This window comes from Pollicipes pollicipes, unplaced genomic scaffold, assembly GCF_011947565.3.
Source record: "Pollicipes pollicipes isolate AB1234 unplaced genomic scaffold, Ppol_2.1 Scaffold_6686;HRSCAF=7923_pilon_pilon_pilon, whole genome shotgun sequence".
Taxonomy (NCBI): Eukaryota; Metazoa; Arthropoda; class Thecostraca; order Pollicipedomorpha; family Pollicipedidae; genus Pollicipes; species Pollicipes pollicipes.
In genome coordinates this window covers 26,982,179-27,002,119 of record NW_023596921.1, presented here as the reverse complement: position 1 = coordinate 27,002,119, position 19,941 = coordinate 26,982,179, and the positions used below count along the sequence as shown (strand labels likewise).

The window sequence follows — 19,941 nt, the reverse complement described above, 5'->3', positions numbered from 1 at the left end:
GGTTTCAGAATATCAAAAATTACCGTTGAAGCTCGTCCAATAACTTTTATCAAGTGTCACTCGTGCTTGGGCTCAAGACTCTAAGACCACGTGCGCCTTTGAAGAGTCGAGATAATTAAATGGCTGCCTAGGAAGCGTGATGAGGCGTTCAAACACGTCCAAAGTCTGGCAAAGCTTGACAACCGGCAGCAATGGCACAGCCATGTTGCGTGCTACCCAATTTTTGGTGTTAGTGATTCGTTTCACCATTAAGATAAGACATTTTTGTACGCAATAGTTTTGATATCTTCATATGCTCTTAATATAAAAATTCCACCCATTTATTTCCACATGTGATGATTTGTCAAAACCGACTGTCCATGGCGCCAATGATGTGGCTTTGCGTAATTCGAAAGCCCTGCGGGCGGTGAAAATGTACGTTGATCGAACGAGAGCACATGTGCTAAGCGCTCCACGCCGCGTGTTTGTGCACCGGCCTTTGATTGCATGTGATGATCAGCTGATAGCTGACTAGGAAAGATAGATCATGTAAATGACGCCCCAAAACTCTCACCTGGGATTGGCTGGGTGTCGCGTAGCGCGACGCTCTAATTTCCCCCTCTGCAACACGAGATACATCTTCAAAGCGCCGCATCATCCCCAGCTCACACATGTTCACCTACTTTGTCCTGGCACCACCCGAAAGCCGAAGGCGGCAGCGCTGATCTGGGTCAGGGGTCACGCGGGGTCAGCCGGGGTCAGGGGCCGGCTGTCGGCGGCGGCGGGCCGCCTCTAATCGCTCTCGGCGGGCTGGAAAGCGGCGAAACCAGCGGCCGTTTCCGGATCGGTCGTCGTCGATTGACCGCCAGCGTCGCTGTTACTTCGGCTTGTCTGAAGTGTGGTGCTGCTTACTGCGCTGGTGTCTGCGCGCGGTGTCAGCTGGGGTCTCCGTGTTGGCTGCGGGGCTGGGGGGGGGGGGGATGGGTGCAGCTCGGAAAAGGGTGCATGTGAAACGCGGCCATGCGGGGTAGGAGGGTCGTGACGCTCTGCCCACGTGTTTGAATGAGGTCGTGGGGACATCGATCATTCGGGGCAAGGTATACTATTGTTTCGAGGCTCAGCCCCCACCAGCAGCCGCCAATTTCGGAAGACACAATGGCCCAGCGCCCTCCAGACGTAGCTTCAATTAGTGAGTGGAGATAACCGTGCCACTGGAGGCAGGCGTCTGTGCGAAACGGAATGCTATCAAGAGGTGCAATGTCAGCTGACCTCGTTGTGCGTCGCTTGCCTTCGATCACGCAAACGTCCATTGAAGGCTTCATCTGAGGCACGGTTGCATCTCAGTCATCAGGTTGAATGTTGCATTGCACGCGGAAGGTGCGCGTTGGATCTCCGCGCATCGGGCTCCTTCCGGTCACCCAGGTCATCCGTATGTTTTGGCGTTGTCAAGGACGCCTGGGTAGTGCCCGCACGTTCAGTGTGTTTAGCGCGGAGATGGCCTTCGCTTCAAGGTGGCTCGTGACAGATGAGTGCTTTCCTTGCCCTCGGCAATCAGCTGGTGTGAAGAGTGACCTGGTGGTCGCCCGTGTCACTGAAGTAGGGCTGATGTGTGAAAACGGTCCCATCCTGCCAGCTGCTGTGCCGTGCCGTGCCGTGCCATGCCGTGCCGTGCCGTGCCGTGCCGTGCCGAGGCCTCCTTTGCCCTATGCTGTACCGCGCTCTTGGTGCGGGCTCTCGCCAGTACTCGCCGAGTTAGACTGTTCTCCGCTTGGCTTGGATCTCCCGTACTCAGTGATCTATTCTGCTATAGTGCTGCCGCTCAGTTGTACCCTGCCCTCCTGGAGTCCTCTGTTCTCCAGCGTAGGTCTCGCCCTGGCTTGGGCATCCAGTTATACTCTGTCCTGCTGGGCCCCGTTCTCCTGTTCTCCACGATGCGCCCTGCTGTGGTAGAGGCGCCTGGATTCTTCTTAACGGTATTTTACGTAGACCCCGTAGGTCTTCTGTGCAACTTGATGCTCTCTGCTGTGGTGTACTCGGTTGTGATCCGCTTGGCTGTGCTCTTCTGTGTTCATTTGTACTCTGTTCTGCTATACCGCGCCAATATGTGTTGCAGACAGCTCTGTCACACTGATAGCTGTGCTCTAATGCACGGTGCTACTCCGTTTTGTTCCTCTGTTATCATTGTGATGCCCCGCGCGCCGTGGTAATTAAGATTATTTGATGCAATCCGTTTTAATTGCGATGTTCTGTTCCGCCCCGCGGCAGTTATTGTGTTCTGCTGTGCCCCGTTATGACAGCCGTATTCTGTTCTAATCTTTCCTGCGTTGTAGTCGCTGTGTTTGCTGTGATTCGTTTTTATAACTACGCTCTGCTGTTTTCTTGTGTCTGCGCTGATGGCGCGTGATTTCTTATGATTGAATGTTTTTCTTCTTTGCGGCACTATAGCCCAACCCTGTCGGCATTTCTTTTTGCCTTCCCTCTCTTAACCTCTCTCCTTATCCCTCTCTCTCGCTCCCTTTCTTCCCTCTCCTGCACTTTCTCCCCTATTTCTCCCCAGCCCCTTTCCCCGTCACTCTCACTCTCCCAGCCTTCTCCCTTCACTGCCTTCCCCCGCCAACGGCCAGAGCTTCAGCCGTCTCCGTCTCCGTACGGCGCCACCGGCCGCTCTCTCGGGAGGGTGCTGCCGGTCACGGCCACTAATGGTGCGAACACGCAGCCACGCTGGGAACAGTGTGGCCAGATTTGTGAGATTTCCAGCGCGGATGGTGCGGCGCTGTCCGCTTCATCGATATGCAATGGCTGAAGCGGAAAGCTGGACGGCTTCTGAAGTCGCTTTCTTCGGTCATTAAGTCAATGAAAGCCATCTGAGGAAAGAAACTTTTGATCGTAAATGGACTCTGAGTTTTTCCGTTTGGTTGTTCCGCATAGTAGCTAGGCTCCTACACTGAATGCTCGCCTTTTTCAAGGATCTTTAGTGCTAAAGTCCCGATATATCAGTTAATTGGAGCGCCTGCATTCTGCACCACTCGCCCGTGGTGGGGTGGGATCGAGTCGCTTTAGGCTCTCGGCAGATATAACCTGCGGACGCTGGCAGCGGCCGCGATAAAGGTCAGGTGACGTCAGAGGGTGGGACGGACCGTGCCGAGCATTGCGGCACGTTGAACCTTCCACCGAAATCATCCGCTGACCTGGAATTGTGCGATCGTTTGGCAGGGATCAGGCTCTCACATCACGCACCGCTTGGCGTGAGCTCTGATCCCAGAAATTCATTCATCCGAAAGGCTTGGACTTACGTTTGTAAAACCGAGAACTACCAGAGCCCAGAAATTGATAGGATCGAGCGTACACGATGACCACTAGCCACACAAAAGGGATTAATTTTGTTATATTGTCATTCACCGTGGTAGTCGAGACTGCAGCTGATGCGACGCTGGACGTCAGCCGACTGCAGCTGTTGCGACGCTGGACGTCAGCCGACTGCAGCTGATGCGACGCTGGACGTCAGCCGACTGCAGCTGTTGCGACGCTGGACGTCAGCCGACTGCAGCTGTTGCGACGCTGGACGTCAGCCGACTGCAGCTGTTGCGACGCTGGACGTCAGCCGACTGCAGCTGTTGCGACGCTGGACGTCAGCCGACTGCAGCTGTTGCGACGCTGGACGTCAGCCGACCGATGATCGTCGCACGTAGCTGCCCGATGCTTGCTTTGTGTTTAACGTTACAGGTTTTGATGTAATGGGGGGTACCGTTTCTGGTTTCCTTCATCCGTCGTCAGATGTCTTTATTATCAGTTTGTCTCTATCGCCCTGTTTTTCTCCAACATGCCCTCACTCATCACGGCCTACCTCTCGACCCATTTCTGCTTCATCTATCAAGAGCGTTGTTCTTTCGGTGCTCGGTCCATACTTCGGCGGGGATGGAGGCAACTGGACCGTGAAACGGTGCTTCAGTGGACGTTCTAGTGGTCACTCCCCGTTCGTTTCACAACCCTGGGAACGGTGGTGGTCGGAGTCTGGGTCGTTAACTAACGTCGCTATTGGTCTTACAGGTGGCTTACCTCATCGCCTTCGGGGTGCAGCTGTGGTGGATTGTCGATACCAAAGGTAAGACTCAGTTGTCTGAAGGCGAGGAGGTTTGCGGTGCTATGGCTGTGACTGTTTCAGCTTTTTGTTTAGTCTGTAAATTCGCTGAGACCCCAGCTTCGTCACCACAACTGAACCGCCAGAGCAGCCAACTTTAGCAGCTGTTACTGCGTGGTTGTTCGCTGGATTGCATTTCGTATTTATGTGCTCAGACACGCTAACCTGGAAGGAAATTTATTGAGTTGCGAATAATATAAAGGTAGCTGTTTAGAAAAAGACGATTCCGGATCAAGAGCAGGATGGCTTGACCGGTTGTGCTGCACCAGTACGTGGATTCCAATTTAAAGTGCAGTGAAGCCTTTTCAACATGTCACTTATTTTCAGAGACCATGCCGGCTCCTGCGTACATACTCTGCGGAGGATATGTGATAATGCTTCTCACCGCACTCATCATGCTCATTGGCCTAGCGCTGGTAAGTGTCACCGCTTTGCCCTTAAACTTATGTGCTTGTCTGTAAACCAGTCTGATTGTCATTCGTTGCTACAACACAAAGCATGTTGAACTAAAACAGGGGCGACTATGGGGCTGGGAAGATAAAACCGAAGACGAAAACGACTGTTTTGTTTGCATCTTCCGGGTTTTGAAGTCTTTGTTTAAACAAAAACGTGACCACCGACAGTGAAGTTTGCCTGAAATGCTGCATATAAATTTGTAGCCTCAAAGGTGCATAGTGGGCGGAAAGGCCGTAGTCCAAACGAGTGTGGGCTGAACAATAGTTTCAAGTTCGGTGATCCAGCCCGGCCCGGTCGTCACTGCCGTTTTCGCGTTTCATATATTTATGTTTTGCGTTACGCGTATGTACTTTTGTTGTACGTTGTTTCACGTCACTTAATGCTGTTTATGTTTGTCTATTTTTACGTGTATGGGCTTATGTATTTCGTTGCAACGACTTATCGCGGCTTCATTCATTTTTTCAAAGAGGCGAAGCGCAGTCCTTTAAACTTTGAAGGATGTATCTGCAAGATTGCAGCCCAGAAGATAGCATTTCTTCATTCGGTTATCACAGAAAACGGAACGCTGGTAATTCGCGAAAACGTTAGCAATGTCCGGCCCAGACTTTGTTGGGTCCAGAATGTTGATGTGACCCCGCAGTGACGCGAGAGCAGCTGTTGAACGTGGGAGGGGGCGCGCAATCGCCGTGGCAGGGGTAGGACTCGGCGTGCTTCAACTGGTAGCGCGCATTCCAGCGCTCTCACGGGGTCCCCAGTTTGAAACGTTTGCATTGACTGGTGTCAGCTCTCGGCCACTACGGGGCAGATAGAGACGTGAAGCCAACTACATCGTTTCCGGGAATGTACCGCGCCTGTAAATCACTGTACGATCTCACCGTGTTCCATCCCATGGTGACCTTAGCGGAAGCGAAAGCGGAAAGCGAAGAATGTCACCTTTATAGAACCAGACTATCGAAAGCTACTCACTGTAGCTTTATCCCAGAAACGTCAGGCCATTAAACCAACAGGCGTGAAGCCAAGTTAATTGCAACCAAGCCCGACCCCAAAATGCCGATTTTGTGAACTTCGCTGACCAAAATAAAGAAGTGTGAACTGTCATTCTGATGCGTTGATCATAAGTTCACTGCATGGATTTCAAAAGCGTCTGTCTCTACTCGCGTATGTTGTTGGCACTAACACCAACGCCCACCATCCTCTTGCTCGGGCCGAGTTGTGCGATGCGTCTCACGCACTATGCTTGCCTGCAAGAGTACAAAAAAAGCGATAATTTGCTTAAATTGTATAAATTCGTTCGGTAGGCTGCACATTTATAGATATATTGGTGGACGGCTACTGAAAGGAAGCATAAAATTACACCATAACAAACCTTAACAGCATAAAATACCGGACTAGGAGGAGCGCGATACTTGAAGTTAAGCACTTCCAAAAAGAATCTAATTTTCATTCCCCGTATTTTTAAAATTCGTCCTCCTGTTTTCGCCCACAACGTTAGACGGTCAATGAATAGCCTGGAACGCCAGAAAACATCATACTAGAAATTAGAACTTAAAAGATTTACGCATTAGTATCATTCAGGTTTTGTATTTTCATCATTCAACTTAAAGGCAAAGTGTTCCGTGATGAAGCCGTCATACTGGACTCTCGCTGTAACCTTCAACACGCCTTTTATGTGGTTGCGGCAAGTTTTTGTGTTTGCGGCAAGTTGAGAACAGACGCATTTGTTATCGCTGTGTAAATGGTCCTTCGACATAAGCGTGTAGAGTCCGTTGTCCTTGGATCCCACAGTGATTTAATGCTGGATGCGACGGACTGGACTCGAATTGATTCGGATATGCGTTCAGGTATCCTCCTTCCACGAGCTTAGTATGCGAAGGGGCACCGACGTTGGGAGCGTGCACACAAAAATTGCAACCGACTGGTGAAACACTGACTGGCTTTAGACCTGATCGTAGACATGCCACGAATTGTACGTAGCATTTTCTGTTAAAAGGCGAGATCGATGAATTTGGAGAAATGCACGCGTTTAGTGGCTGTGAAGAAAGCGCTGCCAAAAACGGTAATATTTTGGGAAATATTTCGGTCACGATAAGCTAGGCTATGCATCCATATGAATTGGCTTGATCGCCTGATCTGTTCCGATTCAGACAACTGGGCATTGTATTGAGACCGATTCAGAAAAAGGTGACATAAGGGCAGTGAGAGCAAAGATGGTTTTGGCTGTATTTCGGATCCATGTCCGTTTGTGCATGATTGTGTGAGTGCGCACGCATTTGTTAGGCTTGTGTCAGTGCGATCATCTATCGTCTTTTCCGTTAGAGCTAGTCACACGTTGCTGCAGCGTCCGGTCGCCAAGGTTTTGACCTGCCTTTGATTTGCGTTTCTCAGCGGTTTCGTGGTTTGAAAATGCACGCTTCCCATGTGAAATCGAAGTAGAATGACCGAATTGGCAGGTGGAGTAGTGGTTGTAGTGCAATGTCGCAAAAATACGTCATCTTGTCAAATCGGTCGCATCTAAAAATCTGGAAAAGATTATGCCACAGCACAAATTGTGTTGTTCGTCGCAACAAATTCATGGGAATAGTATTTGCAGCAGAAGTCGAGGTACGCCAGACTCCGAACATCTGATATTTTGTGTCTGCGGAATTTGACGTTCTCCAAATCTTCTTATCGTATTATCAATCTCTTAGAGCCGTTGACATTGTCACTATTCTTTAACGTCCAATTAAAGAACAGCTATTTAAGCGATCAGATGATTGGACAGCTGGGTCGTGTTGGAACCAACAGATGGTGCTGCAACGGCCCCAGGCTAGCTGCAGTACCCTCTCTCGAAGTACTTTCGCTGGGGGCCGTGAGCGGAACCCACAACGCGTCCCCCACAAGCACGCTTGGAGGAAGGCAGGCTGGACTGAGAGCCTGAGGAACGTTTACCGCAAACGGTGCTGCGAGTGGGGACTGACGCAGCTCGCCCACAGCCCATCGCCACGGGCCCCGTGCTGAATGCGTGTGGCGGTCTCGGGGAGAGCGTACGATGCGTGTACATAGTAGGCCGACCGCCCTGCGTCGCCCGTGACTGCTGGGGATTACGGGTGACCTTTCCACCAGACCTGACCTGTGGACCGCGTGGTTTGCGCACCAGTCAGTCGTCTCACATCTGTGCTTAGTATATACCAACGAGTTTCTAGAATAGCTCCCAAACCGCACCAGACTGGCTCACGAAATTGTTTGCAAAGCTGTTCGGCGGTAGCAGTTCTGTAATATAATTGGTTTGCCACGTCTTAACGGGAAATAATTTCGATGACGGGTAAGGTTGCCGAATTATGACGTCACCAGTGATGGCCTGAACGTTAATTTGCGCTACTCAGGTTGAAATTATCCTTTGTGGGCTTAGCTTGTCTCTACTTAAGATTATTTTAGTATTTTTTTTAGTGAAGTCTCTTTAGTTTAGTTTCCTTTTTTAGTTTTGCAGCTAGTTTAATCGCACGATAGTCAGGACTCCCATAATGTCTAAAGCGAAAGCAGGTAACCAACGGAGATTATGTGGTGCGAGCTTGTACGCGGCGAACCCAAGCAAATTGTGTCGCCATTTCTTATATATAAACAAGTCGGTAAAACTGACCTACTTTTCCAACCAGCGACTGATGGCCAGGTCATCGTGTCATCATAGCGCGCCATCCCCGAAGTGATGAATAAAACGTGCGCAATGGCTGACGCGACTTTGACCTGACCTGACCTTGATTCAACTTAAGTTTACCCTTATTTTTGCCTTTGGTGTCAGTCGCTAAGCTGTATGACGATGAGCCATAAGGCCATCTGAGGACTCTGACAGTTTTTTCTGCGCCCTGTAGCGTCGTCATCCACGCATTGTACATCAACCAACATCTTCGTGACGAGAATGGCATCGTAGTTTCCGCCTCCTTTCAATTTATCCGATTAGACTACTGGATGTCGATGCATTGGAGGCGGGGGGGGGGGGGGGCTTTTACACCCCGGGCGGTGGCATCGTGTTCAGTACCCTAATGCTGCTGGGTTAAAGCTGGTACCTTCAGGAGTTCCATGGAATGGATATCCGACACGAGTCCTGCCGGTATGTGAGTAAGAAAGCCAACCAATACAGTATAAACACCACTTGGCGGTCAATTTGTTTTATTAGTATTCGCCGTAAACCATTTAGTTTTGTCATCGATGTGCAGCCAAGGTTCACACACACGATGCTGGAGTTGCGCGACATGGTCCCGCTAGCACCAGCAATCTGCGTGTGTTAGATGGAGGCACGAAGCTCTGGTCGTCCGGTTAGGCTACAGACCATCCTCTCTCCTGCTCTCGAGTGGTATTTCGAACGAAGTCCTCAAGAACATGCATATAAATTAACCGAGCTCTGATTGTGTTCACTCTGGGTTGTTTCAAGAACAGAATTAGATTTGTCCGGTTCCTTAAGACTTGTTTAAGAAACGTGGTTAGTAATGAGCATGTTAAAACTTATTTGCACTCCAGCACCATCTAAGCTGTTTTGTGGCTTCACTACGCAACTGAAAGCACGATAGACTTCAGCACAGGCCACTTCCATCTTATTTGAAAAGGAACATGCGACCAAAAGTTATGTTGTGTTTGGCTACGTCGAGAACGTGAGGGCTGAATGGTGGTTATCGCTCTATTAGTTTTAACATCCACATTTCTAATGTCTCTTCAAACCAGTCTTAAGAAACTGAAGGAATCTTTTTGCTTCCTGAAATAGAGTTGTTGGTATGATGGTGGTATGACTAGTTGTTTTTATATGCATTCACTGGGGATTTCTGGATCTAATAATCCTCGTTTTCTTCTCCCTCTCCCTCGACCGAATCGATACCGACCTCCTCGAAATCTTTCTCCAAAGCAGCCAAATCCTCCCGAGCCTCAGAAAATTCTCCTTCCTCCATGCCCTCTCCGACGTACCAGTGGACAAAGGCACGCTTAGCATACATCAGGTCGAACTTGTGGTCCAGCCTGGCCCAGGCCTCGGCGATGGCAGTGGTGTTGGAGAGCATGCAGACGGCGCGCTGCACCTTGGCCAGATCGCCGCCAGGCACGACCGTCGGCGGCTGGTAGTTGATGCCCACCTTGAAGCCGGTGGGGCACCAGTCGACGAACTGGATGGTCCGCTTGGTCTTGATGGTGGCGATGGCAGCGTTGACGTCCTTGGGAACGACATCACCGCGGTAAAGCATGCAGCAGGCCATGTACTTTCCGTGGCGGGGATCGCATTTCACCATCTGGTTAGCCGGTTCGAAGCAGGCGTTGGTGATTTCGGCAACCGACAGCTGCTCGTGGTAGGCCTTCTCAGCCGAGATGACCGGTGCATAAGTGGCCAGCGGGAAGTGGATGCGTGGGTACGGCACCAGGTTGGTCTGGAACTCGGTCAGGTCGACGTTGAGAGCGCCGTCGAAGCGGAGCGAGGCGGTAATTGAGGACACGATCTGGCTGATCAGTCGGTTCAGGTTGGTGTAGGTTGGCCGCTCGATGTCCAGGTTGCGGCGGCAGATGTCGTAGATGGCCTCGTTGTCGACCATGAAGGCGCAGTCCGAGTGCTCCAGCGTGGTGTGCGTGGTCAGGATCGAGTTGTAGGGTTCGACCACGGCCGTCGCAATCTGCGGCGCCGGGTACACGGCGAACTCCAGCTTGGACTTCTTGCCGTAGTCGACGCTAAGGCGCTCCATCAGCAGTGACGTAAAGCCAGAGCCAGTGCCTCCGCCGAAGCAGTGGAAGATCAGGAAGCCCTGCAGACCGGTACACTGGTCAGCCAGCTTCCTGATCCGGTCTAGCACGAGGTCGACAATCTCCTTGCCAATGGTGTAATGTCCACGGGCGTAGTTGTTCGCAGCGTCCTCCTTGCCGGTTATCAGTTGTTCGGGGTGGAACAGCTGGCGGTAGGTCCCCGACCGAACTTCATCCACCACAGTTGGCTCCAAGTCGACGAAAACAGCTCGTGGAACATGCTTGCCGGCGCCGGTTTCACTGAAGAACGTGTTAAAGCTGTCGTCCCCACCGCCGACTGTTTTGTCGGAAGGCATCTGACCGTCCGGCTGGATGCCATGCTCTAGGCAGTACAGCTCCCAGCAGGCGTTGCCGATCTGGACGCCAGCCTGTCCGACGTGAATAGAAATGCACTCACGCATGGCTGCCGTTGGAGGAAGATTCGGATTCGGTTTCGGTTCGGTCGAGATCGAGGTTTGCTTGCTATGGGTTAAGCCGTGTTACGGAGCTTCCTCTCACAAGCGCAAGCAATTCGAAACTGAGATAAATAATGAACTGAAAGCGATCAGCTAAAAATTAATAGCTCGTGATCTGATAACGCGAAGCGATTGGTAGAAATTTGCCGCCATGCCGGGATCTGGTCTTGAAGAACGAAATCCTTCACGACCGTTTTACAGCAACAATTTATGACAGTGCTCATGCTTTTTTGGTTCTGACGCCTGCGGTGTTTCCTAGCGCCTGGATATAAAACACCGTCGCGTGGTATGCCCTGGATATGTCATGGCTGAGCCTGTAGGCCCCATTTCTTTCGCTGAAAATAACCGACCTTCAGGACCAGGAAAATTTAGGTTAAGCGAAGATGCCAAGCAGCCATAAAAATCAGTCTTAAAAAATCAGTCTTAAAAATCATTTGAACTTTAAAGACCTTCTTACAATGAAGGTCTTTGAAGTTCTCAGCTGTGCTCATGTTCACGAGCAGCCATGTGGCAATGCGCAGTTGTGCCAAGGAGCACTGCTGGAAGCATTGAGTGCTTTCAGAATATGCCTCGATCGTTACTTATAGTCGTCCTTTAACAATGCCTCCTTGCATAGTGAAGATTGTCAGGGATTAGTTGTTAGCTCCTAATGCCGAATAATCAGAAAATGTTTGTATTTATTGTGTATATCAAGTGTCCAGCAGGACTACGCTAAATATACATTAGTGAATCAGGTGGAACGAACTCGTTCTCTCCAAACCGAGATGTTACGTTTCGATTTTCTCCAAAGCACTAGATGGCCATGACACGAGTGGATCCAGGATCTTGGGGGTGATCATATACGGAATATTCCCCTGGTTACCCGAAAATTACAGCCTAAAGAGTGCGGCTGCCTGCCTTCCCACCGTCTTGAGTAGGCAAAGCCCAGCTGCCTTCCTTAAGGCTCTGCCAGAGCAGCTGCGGCTTCGTCACTGTCAACATTCCTATATGCATGGAAAAACTTTGCCCAACGCTGGCGGCAAAGGTGAACTCATGGATTTTAAACCCAAGTTGAGACGATACTAGTCCTGCTGGCTCTTGGACTTTTATCCCGTAGTGCTAGATGGCACGACAAACATTGCACATTAAGAGGTCCTTGATCTGTGATGAGGCATCGGTTTCATTGACTTGCTGGTACATACTGGTTAGGAGTACATGGGAGTAACTGACGACCTGTTTGTTTTTTTCCAGAAGAAGACGCGATACCTCCTCGCCTGGCTTCTCGTCATGATAGTGTTCTTCTTCCCGGAGATGGGCATGGTGCTGTTCATGAGCATCTATCACTGGGTAAGGAGCGCGCCACCCAGCAACCCGCCTACGTTCCTTAAGTCGCTGTGACACTTGTTATCATCATATACTTATACGAGAAGGCATAAAAAACGATTTGGGGAAGCGTGTTATTGATACAACAGCATTTTGTGTCCCGAGCAGAGCTCTTACAGTGCGAGAAGCGAATGGTTTAACGTAGGTGCAGCGGTGGGTCTGATACCAGGGAGTAGCATTCCACGGAGTGAACAGCCCAAAAGAGTATGTCGACGCGCTTACTTTGAGATCCCCGGAGCATCTCGCGCTGTAAGCCGCCATGAAACCGCCGACGTCAGCGACGAGTCGGAGAACAGCCGAGGGAGGCTGCAGTGTTTCACACGTCTCGCTGTCGTGCAGTAGAAGTGAACAACGACCACATCGCTGGCATATGACGCATAAGCAGCATACCTACACTGCAGCTTACGTGATGTAGGACTTTTTGTTACCACAGAGGAATGGAATTGGAAGGTTGGCATGCGTTGTCTGCCCTTGACTGGTCGTGCAGGAATGCTACCCGCGCAGAGGTGCAACCTTCTTTTCTGCTGAAACGTATTGCATTTCTGCCGCAGAACATCGAGTCGGACTACGGCCTGGGTGACCTCATCTTCTACATCTGCAGAGCTGGATTGAACGTGCGTTCTCAGGCGCGGCAGCGATGTGCATGTGCTCAGAAATAACCGGTTGGAAGCAAAACTGGCTATACAAGCCAGTGAAACCTGAACGTGTCGGCTTGTAACACGTAGCTTACGTCTAGGACAGCATCGGGCCCATTCAACTGCCGTCTCAACTTCCGCTGACTCAGAGTTTTAGGCATAGTACCTTGCATTCCTAGACAACAACATTATTTACGCATACGTCATTATACAGCAGCCTAATTTGGAAACGAATCAGGAATGTATGAAACAATGATACACAGGAGCAAAATACGTCCTTTGTCGTTATTCCGGCAGACGTAGACCGCTTGTCGTTATTCCCGGCAGACACAGACCGTAAACTTACTGCGGCAACGTCTCTGTTTCGTCGTTCCGTGCCGATTCGTCATTTACGTTAGCAAACTCAGTCTTATGTGGCCAAGCATAAAGCATGCTGCAAACATGATCTGAAGAGAAAGCACATCAAGACAACTACAAAACGGTTCCAGAGTAGAGCTTACCGGCTGGTCTTATAACTCGATAACATATGCAGGGTTTCGTTTTTGTGCATCCAAGGTTTCATGCATTGTCGGGTTTGATACCAGCTTAGATCCCCATCTAACGATGTCAGCGTAGAAAGGGCTAGTTACTGTACCCCAATCCATATTCCCATTTGCTATGAAGAGCGCCTTCCCACGTGTATGTGTCCCATCGGAGGTCCAGAGCCAGCGCATGACTAGTGAAAGCCTTCTGGTGACCCTGACCGCTGCGCAGCTGGTGTCTCTGATCTGCGTCCAGTCTCTGCACGCCACCTGGCGGGAGGAGAAGTTCACTCTGCACAGGCTCGACTCCTTCAACTTGAAGGTGAGAGACAATGACCAGATCAGCTCACTGCTATGTACGTGCAGGTGGGCATGTCTGATGATTTACTTTCAGTCCCATTCAGCTCGTGGCACCTCCAATGTCGTGTTGCGCACAGATACGTCCAGGGTCTAGTATTTAATGAAACGCACTCAGGTAGGAGGTAGTAATTTTCATATGCGTCATGTATTTCGAACTCAAACGCTTGGAGGTCAGTACTTGATGTCAAGATCACATTGGGTATGAGTGATTATTGGGAGAATTGACGTCAGACTGTAAGAATGAATGTACTGAGAGCATTCTCGCACCCGTGGCACGGCGCCGGGAGGTCATGTCTAAGAGACCTGGTCTCGGGGACCATAGGCTCTGATACACACCTTCGTTGGCCAGGTTGGTCCGAGTGTGCTGCGGAACGGCATGGCCGACCGCGGCTACCGAGCCGGCTCCATCTCCTACACCAACGGCGTACAGCTCGCCGCCCCGGCGCTGATCAGGTGGGAGCAGGCCAAGGGCACGTAACGCTTGACTGACGGTTGCCGTTTTGGCGCTCGATTAAACCATAGTTCGGCCGTGGTCAGGAGATTACGTGTGCATTGAATAGCATAAAGGCATAGAGTATATTGCGGACAAATAGGCATAAAGATGCACCAGCATGCGGCCATAGTGTCTGCCGACTGCTTCTCTGGTGACGGAGGCGTTTTCTAGACGTAGACAACTTCTCATTGACGACAGTGGTTGGAGCTTTCCGTGTATGTCGAAAAACTCGGAAGCCCATGCCTAATTTTACCTAACTTAAATACGGCACCGATGGGTGTGATGTAGGAAATGAGCATGAACGTTGTCCCGGTATTTAAGAGTTTCCACTTCAGCTTATGGCTGCCCCACCCCTCGTGCCGCCCTCCCAGGCTTAGCTCAGCTCCGCCCACTGATCACTCTCCGGGTTGTGATGCGGTTCCGTCTCAGTGACACTGCGTAGTGACAATCGTCCTGGCCCAGTGGTGGCTGTTTCTCTCCAGGTGCTGCCCTAACTCAGTAACTGCTGCGCTGCCTCAGTGACGCCTTTTCATTCCAATTGGCGACTGCTCAGCCATAGCTGGCCTTCCCCAGCAATGACTACCATGCCCCAGTGACGGCTGTCCGCCCCAGTGACGGCTGTCCCGCCCCAGTGACGGCTGCCCCGCCCCAGTGACGGCTGCTCGTTCCCAGGTCTGTATCATCGGCGTCGCAGTACGCCCCGGCCCGGCAGCACGGCGGCGGCCGTAGCCAGTTCAACGCCGCCTTCTACGGCATGAACGGCGGCCCAGTGGTGCGCACGCAGAGCTCCATCGGCATCAACGACTACCCGTCGCTCGGATACGAGGTGGGGCAGGGCGCGAACCCAGGCGCGCGCTGCTGCCCTGTCTGTCGGCACACACTGGCTGGGCTTCACACTCACCGCCCACACGCACTGTTGAGAGCGTGGTCTTGCCACTGTGGCTCCCGTAGTTTCTAGGACGCGTAACGGCGATCATGACTACAAAACTGCACCTTCTGTCAGTCAGTATGGTAGTTAATTTCGATCAAATATCTGTATCGTAACCTTGGGATGTTGGTTGTCAACCTGCTCGTGTTCCTGCTGATGAACGGCTGAGTTTGCAGCATGTGCCTTGCTGCTGTAGTTGTGTTGGATTGCCGCGGTGGTGGTTCTCGTACCGTGCTCATGACTGCGCTCGATGTTCGGCAAATCACTCCGTTGGCTTCAGGAACCCTCTGCATAGAATAGGTTATAGATCTCGGATGCAATAAATGTTTGGACTATCGGCCTTGTCTGTACCCGACAAGGACGATAGTCGGATCAATTATTCCATCCATGGTACTAATAATTCGTCTAAAGTCTTCGGCATGCCATGAAGTTCTGTTCTAGGTTCTCGTACTTCCGATGAAATTTTCACTGTTTTCTGCACAATAGACGCCGTCTGTATGCCGCGTGCCACAGATGCTGTGCGTGACGTACACGGCAGCTGCTGTGCATGACGCGCTCAGCAGCTGCTGCGCATGATGTGCTCGGCAGCTGCAGTTCATAATGTGCTCAGCAGCTGCTGTACATGACGTGCACAGTAGCTGCTGTGCATGATGTGCCCGGCAGCTGCTGTGCACGATGTGCTCGGCAGCTGCCATCTGTGTGCTGCGTGCCTCAGCTGCGGCCGGTGTGCGGTGCACCTCACCAGTCGCCTGTCTGCCTGGCAGCCGCCGCACCTCGTCTACGTGCCGCGCTACAGCACGCAGTCTCTGGACCGGCGGAAGTACATGCGCGGCTCGTGGCGGGCGGGCTCGGCGGACGCGCTGAACCTGGCCGGCCCGCTGCCGGCGCCCCCTTGCCACTGCTGGCTGGCGCACGGCCGTCGCCAGCCGCACGAGAGCCGCAGCTCGCTCGGCGCCGAGTCCGACTCGTACCGGTACCGGGACGTAGCGCTCTGACCTGCCGCCGCCGCCGGAACGGAGCGCGCGCAGGGCGGCGCCGCGGCGAGGACGTCGTATGGTGATGAGGGCGGATAAGTGTGGAGGGGGTGACGTGGCCTTGTCGCGGCGGCATGGCCTCACTGCCGCCTCCCCCGCACTGGCCCCGCGGGCCGTGCCGCGCCCGTCTGGGAGTGGCTATGACCGCACTGCCACCTGTCGGCTGTAAACGCAGGCTGAGCGCCTGGGACGGAGCGACAGGGCCTAAATACACTGCCCTCTGTTGGCAGTATATAAAGCTTCAGTTGTGAGCACCTGCGAGTGGCGCTGATGTGTGAGGCCCGAACAATATGTTTGTCTTCCCATGTGGAGGAAGAAAAGCGACCTGTCAGTATTTTGCTCGACTTTCTAGGCGTTATTTAACCGGGTAGGAATTCTAAATGTTGCCATGCTACTCGAGACGGATATAACCGGGACCTGACCTCTTTTGCCCTCTGGCTGTCACGGGACTCGCTGGACGGCGGTCGCGTGCTGGGGTGCGGCCAGCCAGCGCGCCTCTTCCAGTTAGCGATCAGTAGTGCGCACATGCCCTGTGTTGACTGCCTGGTGTATGGATATGCCAGACACGCGCGGAAGGGTCAGATTGTCATCGCGTGAGCTCTTCCGTGGCAGGCTGGTGCGACTTGTGAGGGGCTTGGAATGCCACAGGTGCCTTCAATGTCACTGTGTTTTGAATGCTCGTGGATTCTGAGACGCGGGTTTCGCTAAGGGCTGCCGTATAATCAAACCGTTGTCGTGTTTATATGTGTTGCATCCTGCAGGTCCCCTAACTACCTCTATTTGAAGCCTTAGAATGCATTAGACCTGCTGTTTTGTAAAAAGAGGTGGATCCAGAGAGTAATCGAGTGGCGGAGGACACCGCAACTTTTGGGGTGTTTGGTCTACGTACGTAAAAAGAACTCCTTTTCTACGCCATTAAAAGTGAGCGATTAGAGGAGTAGGGATGGTGAAGTCCACGGTGCTTACCTTCCTGTGTGCGTCCCTAGGGCGCAAACCATGAATTTCACCACGCGCACACCGCCATTTACCGGGCTTTGGGAACTGCAGTGACCAACGCAAAATGGTCGATTTTGACAGTGTTGGTTTCTGTGGTGGACAATTAGTATTATTAGCATTGGGCTCTTTTCATCTACACATTGTTAATAGTCACCCATGTGTGCCGCTCATGAAGTCCTGTTTACCTTCTTGGCGGTGCGATTTTTGGAAAGAAATATATGGATGTCAGATCTCTGACAACGATAATACATGCTTATTTTGACAATGACGACAGGTGTCGAGGAGGAAGCTTTATAAACAGGAAACTTCCCTGAAAGTTTCAAAGAATCTATGTCGCACCGTTGGAGTTACTCCGTCAGTGGCAAACTGTAAGGCAGCACATTTTCATTGTGTGCCTGCTGGGTACAAAAACTTGCGTGTTCGTGCGGCCATGGCTTTGACACTGACTTCTGACACCCAAGGATGGCGTCACGGCGAAACGAAATCGACGACGCCGTGCAGAAACGACGACGATACACGACATCGTCGGTGTCCTGCACCGTCGCACCAACAGCACTGCTGCTGTGGCGGCGACCAGCGGCTCGTGGCTCGCTGGTGGATCAGCCAGGCCCGCCCTCTGCACCCCGCGGTTTGCCCACCACTAGGTCATTCCTTCCCAGTTCGTCATATGCACTGACAGTGTCAGAAACGCGCAGTGGCGTTGCCCTGCGGCTGGGGACAGGCGGTCCTGACCCGGCAGCAGTCACAGTTTGCGTCTGCCCCCCCCCCCCCTCGCGATGAGTGGCCGATGCGATCCATGATGTCCCTACAAATCACAGACAATTAAATTCACATATTGTTACCGGGTTTACCAAATTTGGGGCTGGTGGGCGGGAGCGCTTGTCCAATCCCACACCTTGGCTAAAATATTCACTGCCTTGAAAAAGGGTGTGCTTTAGAGAGACATTTCATCCAGTCCTTTGCAACCAGAATCCTCTGAGTTCTCCAGGTTGAGACCAATCCACCAATTTCTCCGACTTGTGTTCAATCCAGGTTTGGGTTTAGGAGTGAGTTGTAGCTGTTGTGCTTCGTAGGCACGTCCGTCCATGACGATCTGCCCTCTCACAGTCTGATACGAACACGTCCGTCCATGACGATCTGCCCTCTCGCAGTCTGATACGAACACGTCCGTCCATGACGATCTGCCCTCTCACAGTCTGATACGAACACGTCCGTCCGTGACGACCTGCCCTCTCACAGTCTGATACGAACACGTCCGTCCATGACGATCTGCCCCCTCACAGTCTGATACGAACACGTCCGTCCATGACGATCTGCCCCCTCACAGTCTGATACGAACACGTCCGTCCGTGACGATCTGCCCTCTCACAGTCTGATACGAACACGTCCGTCCGTGACGATCTGCCCTCTCACAGTCTGATACGAACACGTCCGTCCGTGACGATCTGCCCTCTCACAGTCTGATACGAACACGTCCGTCCGTGACGATCTGCCCCCTCACAGTCTGATACGAACACGTCCGTCCATGACGATCTGCCCTCTCACAGTCTGATACGAACACGTCCGTCCATGACGATCTGCCCCCTCACAGTCTGATACGAACACGTCCGTCCATGACGATCTGCCCTCTCACAGTCTGATACGAACACGTCCGTCCGTGACGATCTGCCCTCTCACAGTCTGATACGAACACGTCCGTCCGTGACGATCTGCCTCTCTCACAGTCTGATACGAAACTGTAGTTTCCCTGTGTGAAACCGCAGGAAACGGATTGACTCGAACTCAAATCACCACGATCCGGGCACGACATCGAACTCGGATTTAACTTCAAAGGCCCGATTCGGGTTTGGAGTCACATAAACCGTGGAAATAACACTCGTGTTCGAACTCAGGTAAAGTGTGAATTGGCTCGGACCCGACTCAGGTTTTCGGGTTCAGTCATGGCCGTTGGCGACGTATGCGTGTACATAACAGCGATGGATTACACCATGCCTTGTGCGGACCAGGACGTGCGTGTATTGGAATCATGTGTCGAGTGTTGTGTCCCGGACACTCGGTAATGCGCATTCCATTACACTCGTCAATTATACCCGTCCCTCACACCCGTTCATTACATCCGCGTCTTGCAGCCGTCTATCACAACCACACCTCGCACCCGTCCATTACATCCACGCCTCACATCCGTCCATTACATCCATGGCTCACATCCGTCCGTTATATCCACGTCTCACACCCGTCCACTACATACATGCTTCATACCTGCCCATTACATCTGCGCCTCACACCCGTCCACTACATACATGCCTCATACCTGCCCATTACATCTGCGCCTCACACCCGTCCAACGCATCTGCGACCCATCCTCGTCCATTATAATGACCGTGCATTACATTTGCGCCTCACGCCAGTCCAGCACATCCGTACCTCACATCCGTCCATTACATCTCCGCCTCGCACCTTTCCATTACATCCAAGCCTCACACTTGTGCATTACGTCCACAACTCGTGTTCATCATGGCTCTCGTCCAATTAAGCCCGTCGTCTCCGGACGGCTTCAGGGCCGCTGGCACGCCCGCCGCCCTCTTCTTCCGTCGTTTGTAAGCATCTAGCACATACACGTTTAGGGGGAGTGCCGGTCACAATGGATGGTGCCTCTGCCCGCGAGTCCAATCTATCGACGAGTCCGCCATTGTTCCGGCTCGCCTGAATAGGTGGTGCGGCGCCTGTTGTGGCGGCCTCCATGGCTGCACTGCGCCAATACACACATGCTGGTGATGGCCCAGTGCACGTTCCAGTAGTGAGCTTACATGGCCAGGGGCGCGCCAGCAGGAACTGA

The 19,941-nt window shown here is 52.2% G+C and overlaps 2 protein-coding genes across 5 annotated transcripts in view; one reads left to right on the top strand and one right to left on the bottom strand.

Moving 5' to 3' along the window:
• The window catches only part of Rcd6 (Reduction in Cnn dots 6), a 23,426-nt gene extending 6,073 nt beyond the window's left edge, over positions 1 to 17,353 (top strand). For all 4 annotated transcript variants that reach the window (XM_037230463.1, XM_037230462.1, XM_037230461.1 and 1 more), the window contains exons 2-9: positions 4,027 to 4,081; positions 4,445 to 4,533; positions 12,007 to 12,102; positions 12,690 to 12,752; positions 13,527 to 13,616; positions 14,004 to 14,107; positions 14,820 to 14,973; positions 15,840 to 17,353. In XM_037230463.1, the coding sequence (XP_037086358.1) occupies positions 4,027 to 4,081; positions 4,445 to 4,533; positions 12,007 to 12,102; positions 12,690 to 12,752; positions 13,527 to 13,616; positions 14,004 to 14,107; positions 14,820 to 14,973; positions 15,840 to 16,070 (882 nt within the window). In that variant the 3' untranslated portion in view covers positions 16,071 to 17,353. The remainder of the gene's footprint in view (positions 1 to 4,026; positions 4,082 to 4,444; positions 4,534 to 12,006; positions 12,103 to 12,689; positions 12,753 to 13,526; positions 13,617 to 14,003; positions 14,108 to 14,819; positions 14,974 to 15,839) is intronic.
• On the bottom strand, positions 8,700 to 10,834 carry LOC119107097 (tubulin alpha-3 chain-like). Its single transcript, XM_037230460.1, has one exon. It carries the CDS (start codon positions 10,720 to 10,722, stop codon positions 9,370 to 9,372), a length of 1,353 nt encoding a protein of 450 aa, XP_037086355.1. The 5' UTR covers positions 10,723 to 10,834; the 3' UTR covers positions 8,700 to 9,369.
• Positions 17,354 to 19,941: the final 2,588 nt, after the last annotated feature.

Coding starts and splice junctions, on each gene's coding strand:
- LOC119107097 (XM_037230460.1), bottom strand. CDS start 10,722: ATGCGTGAGTGCATTTCTATTCACGTCGGACAGGCTGGCGTCCAGATC.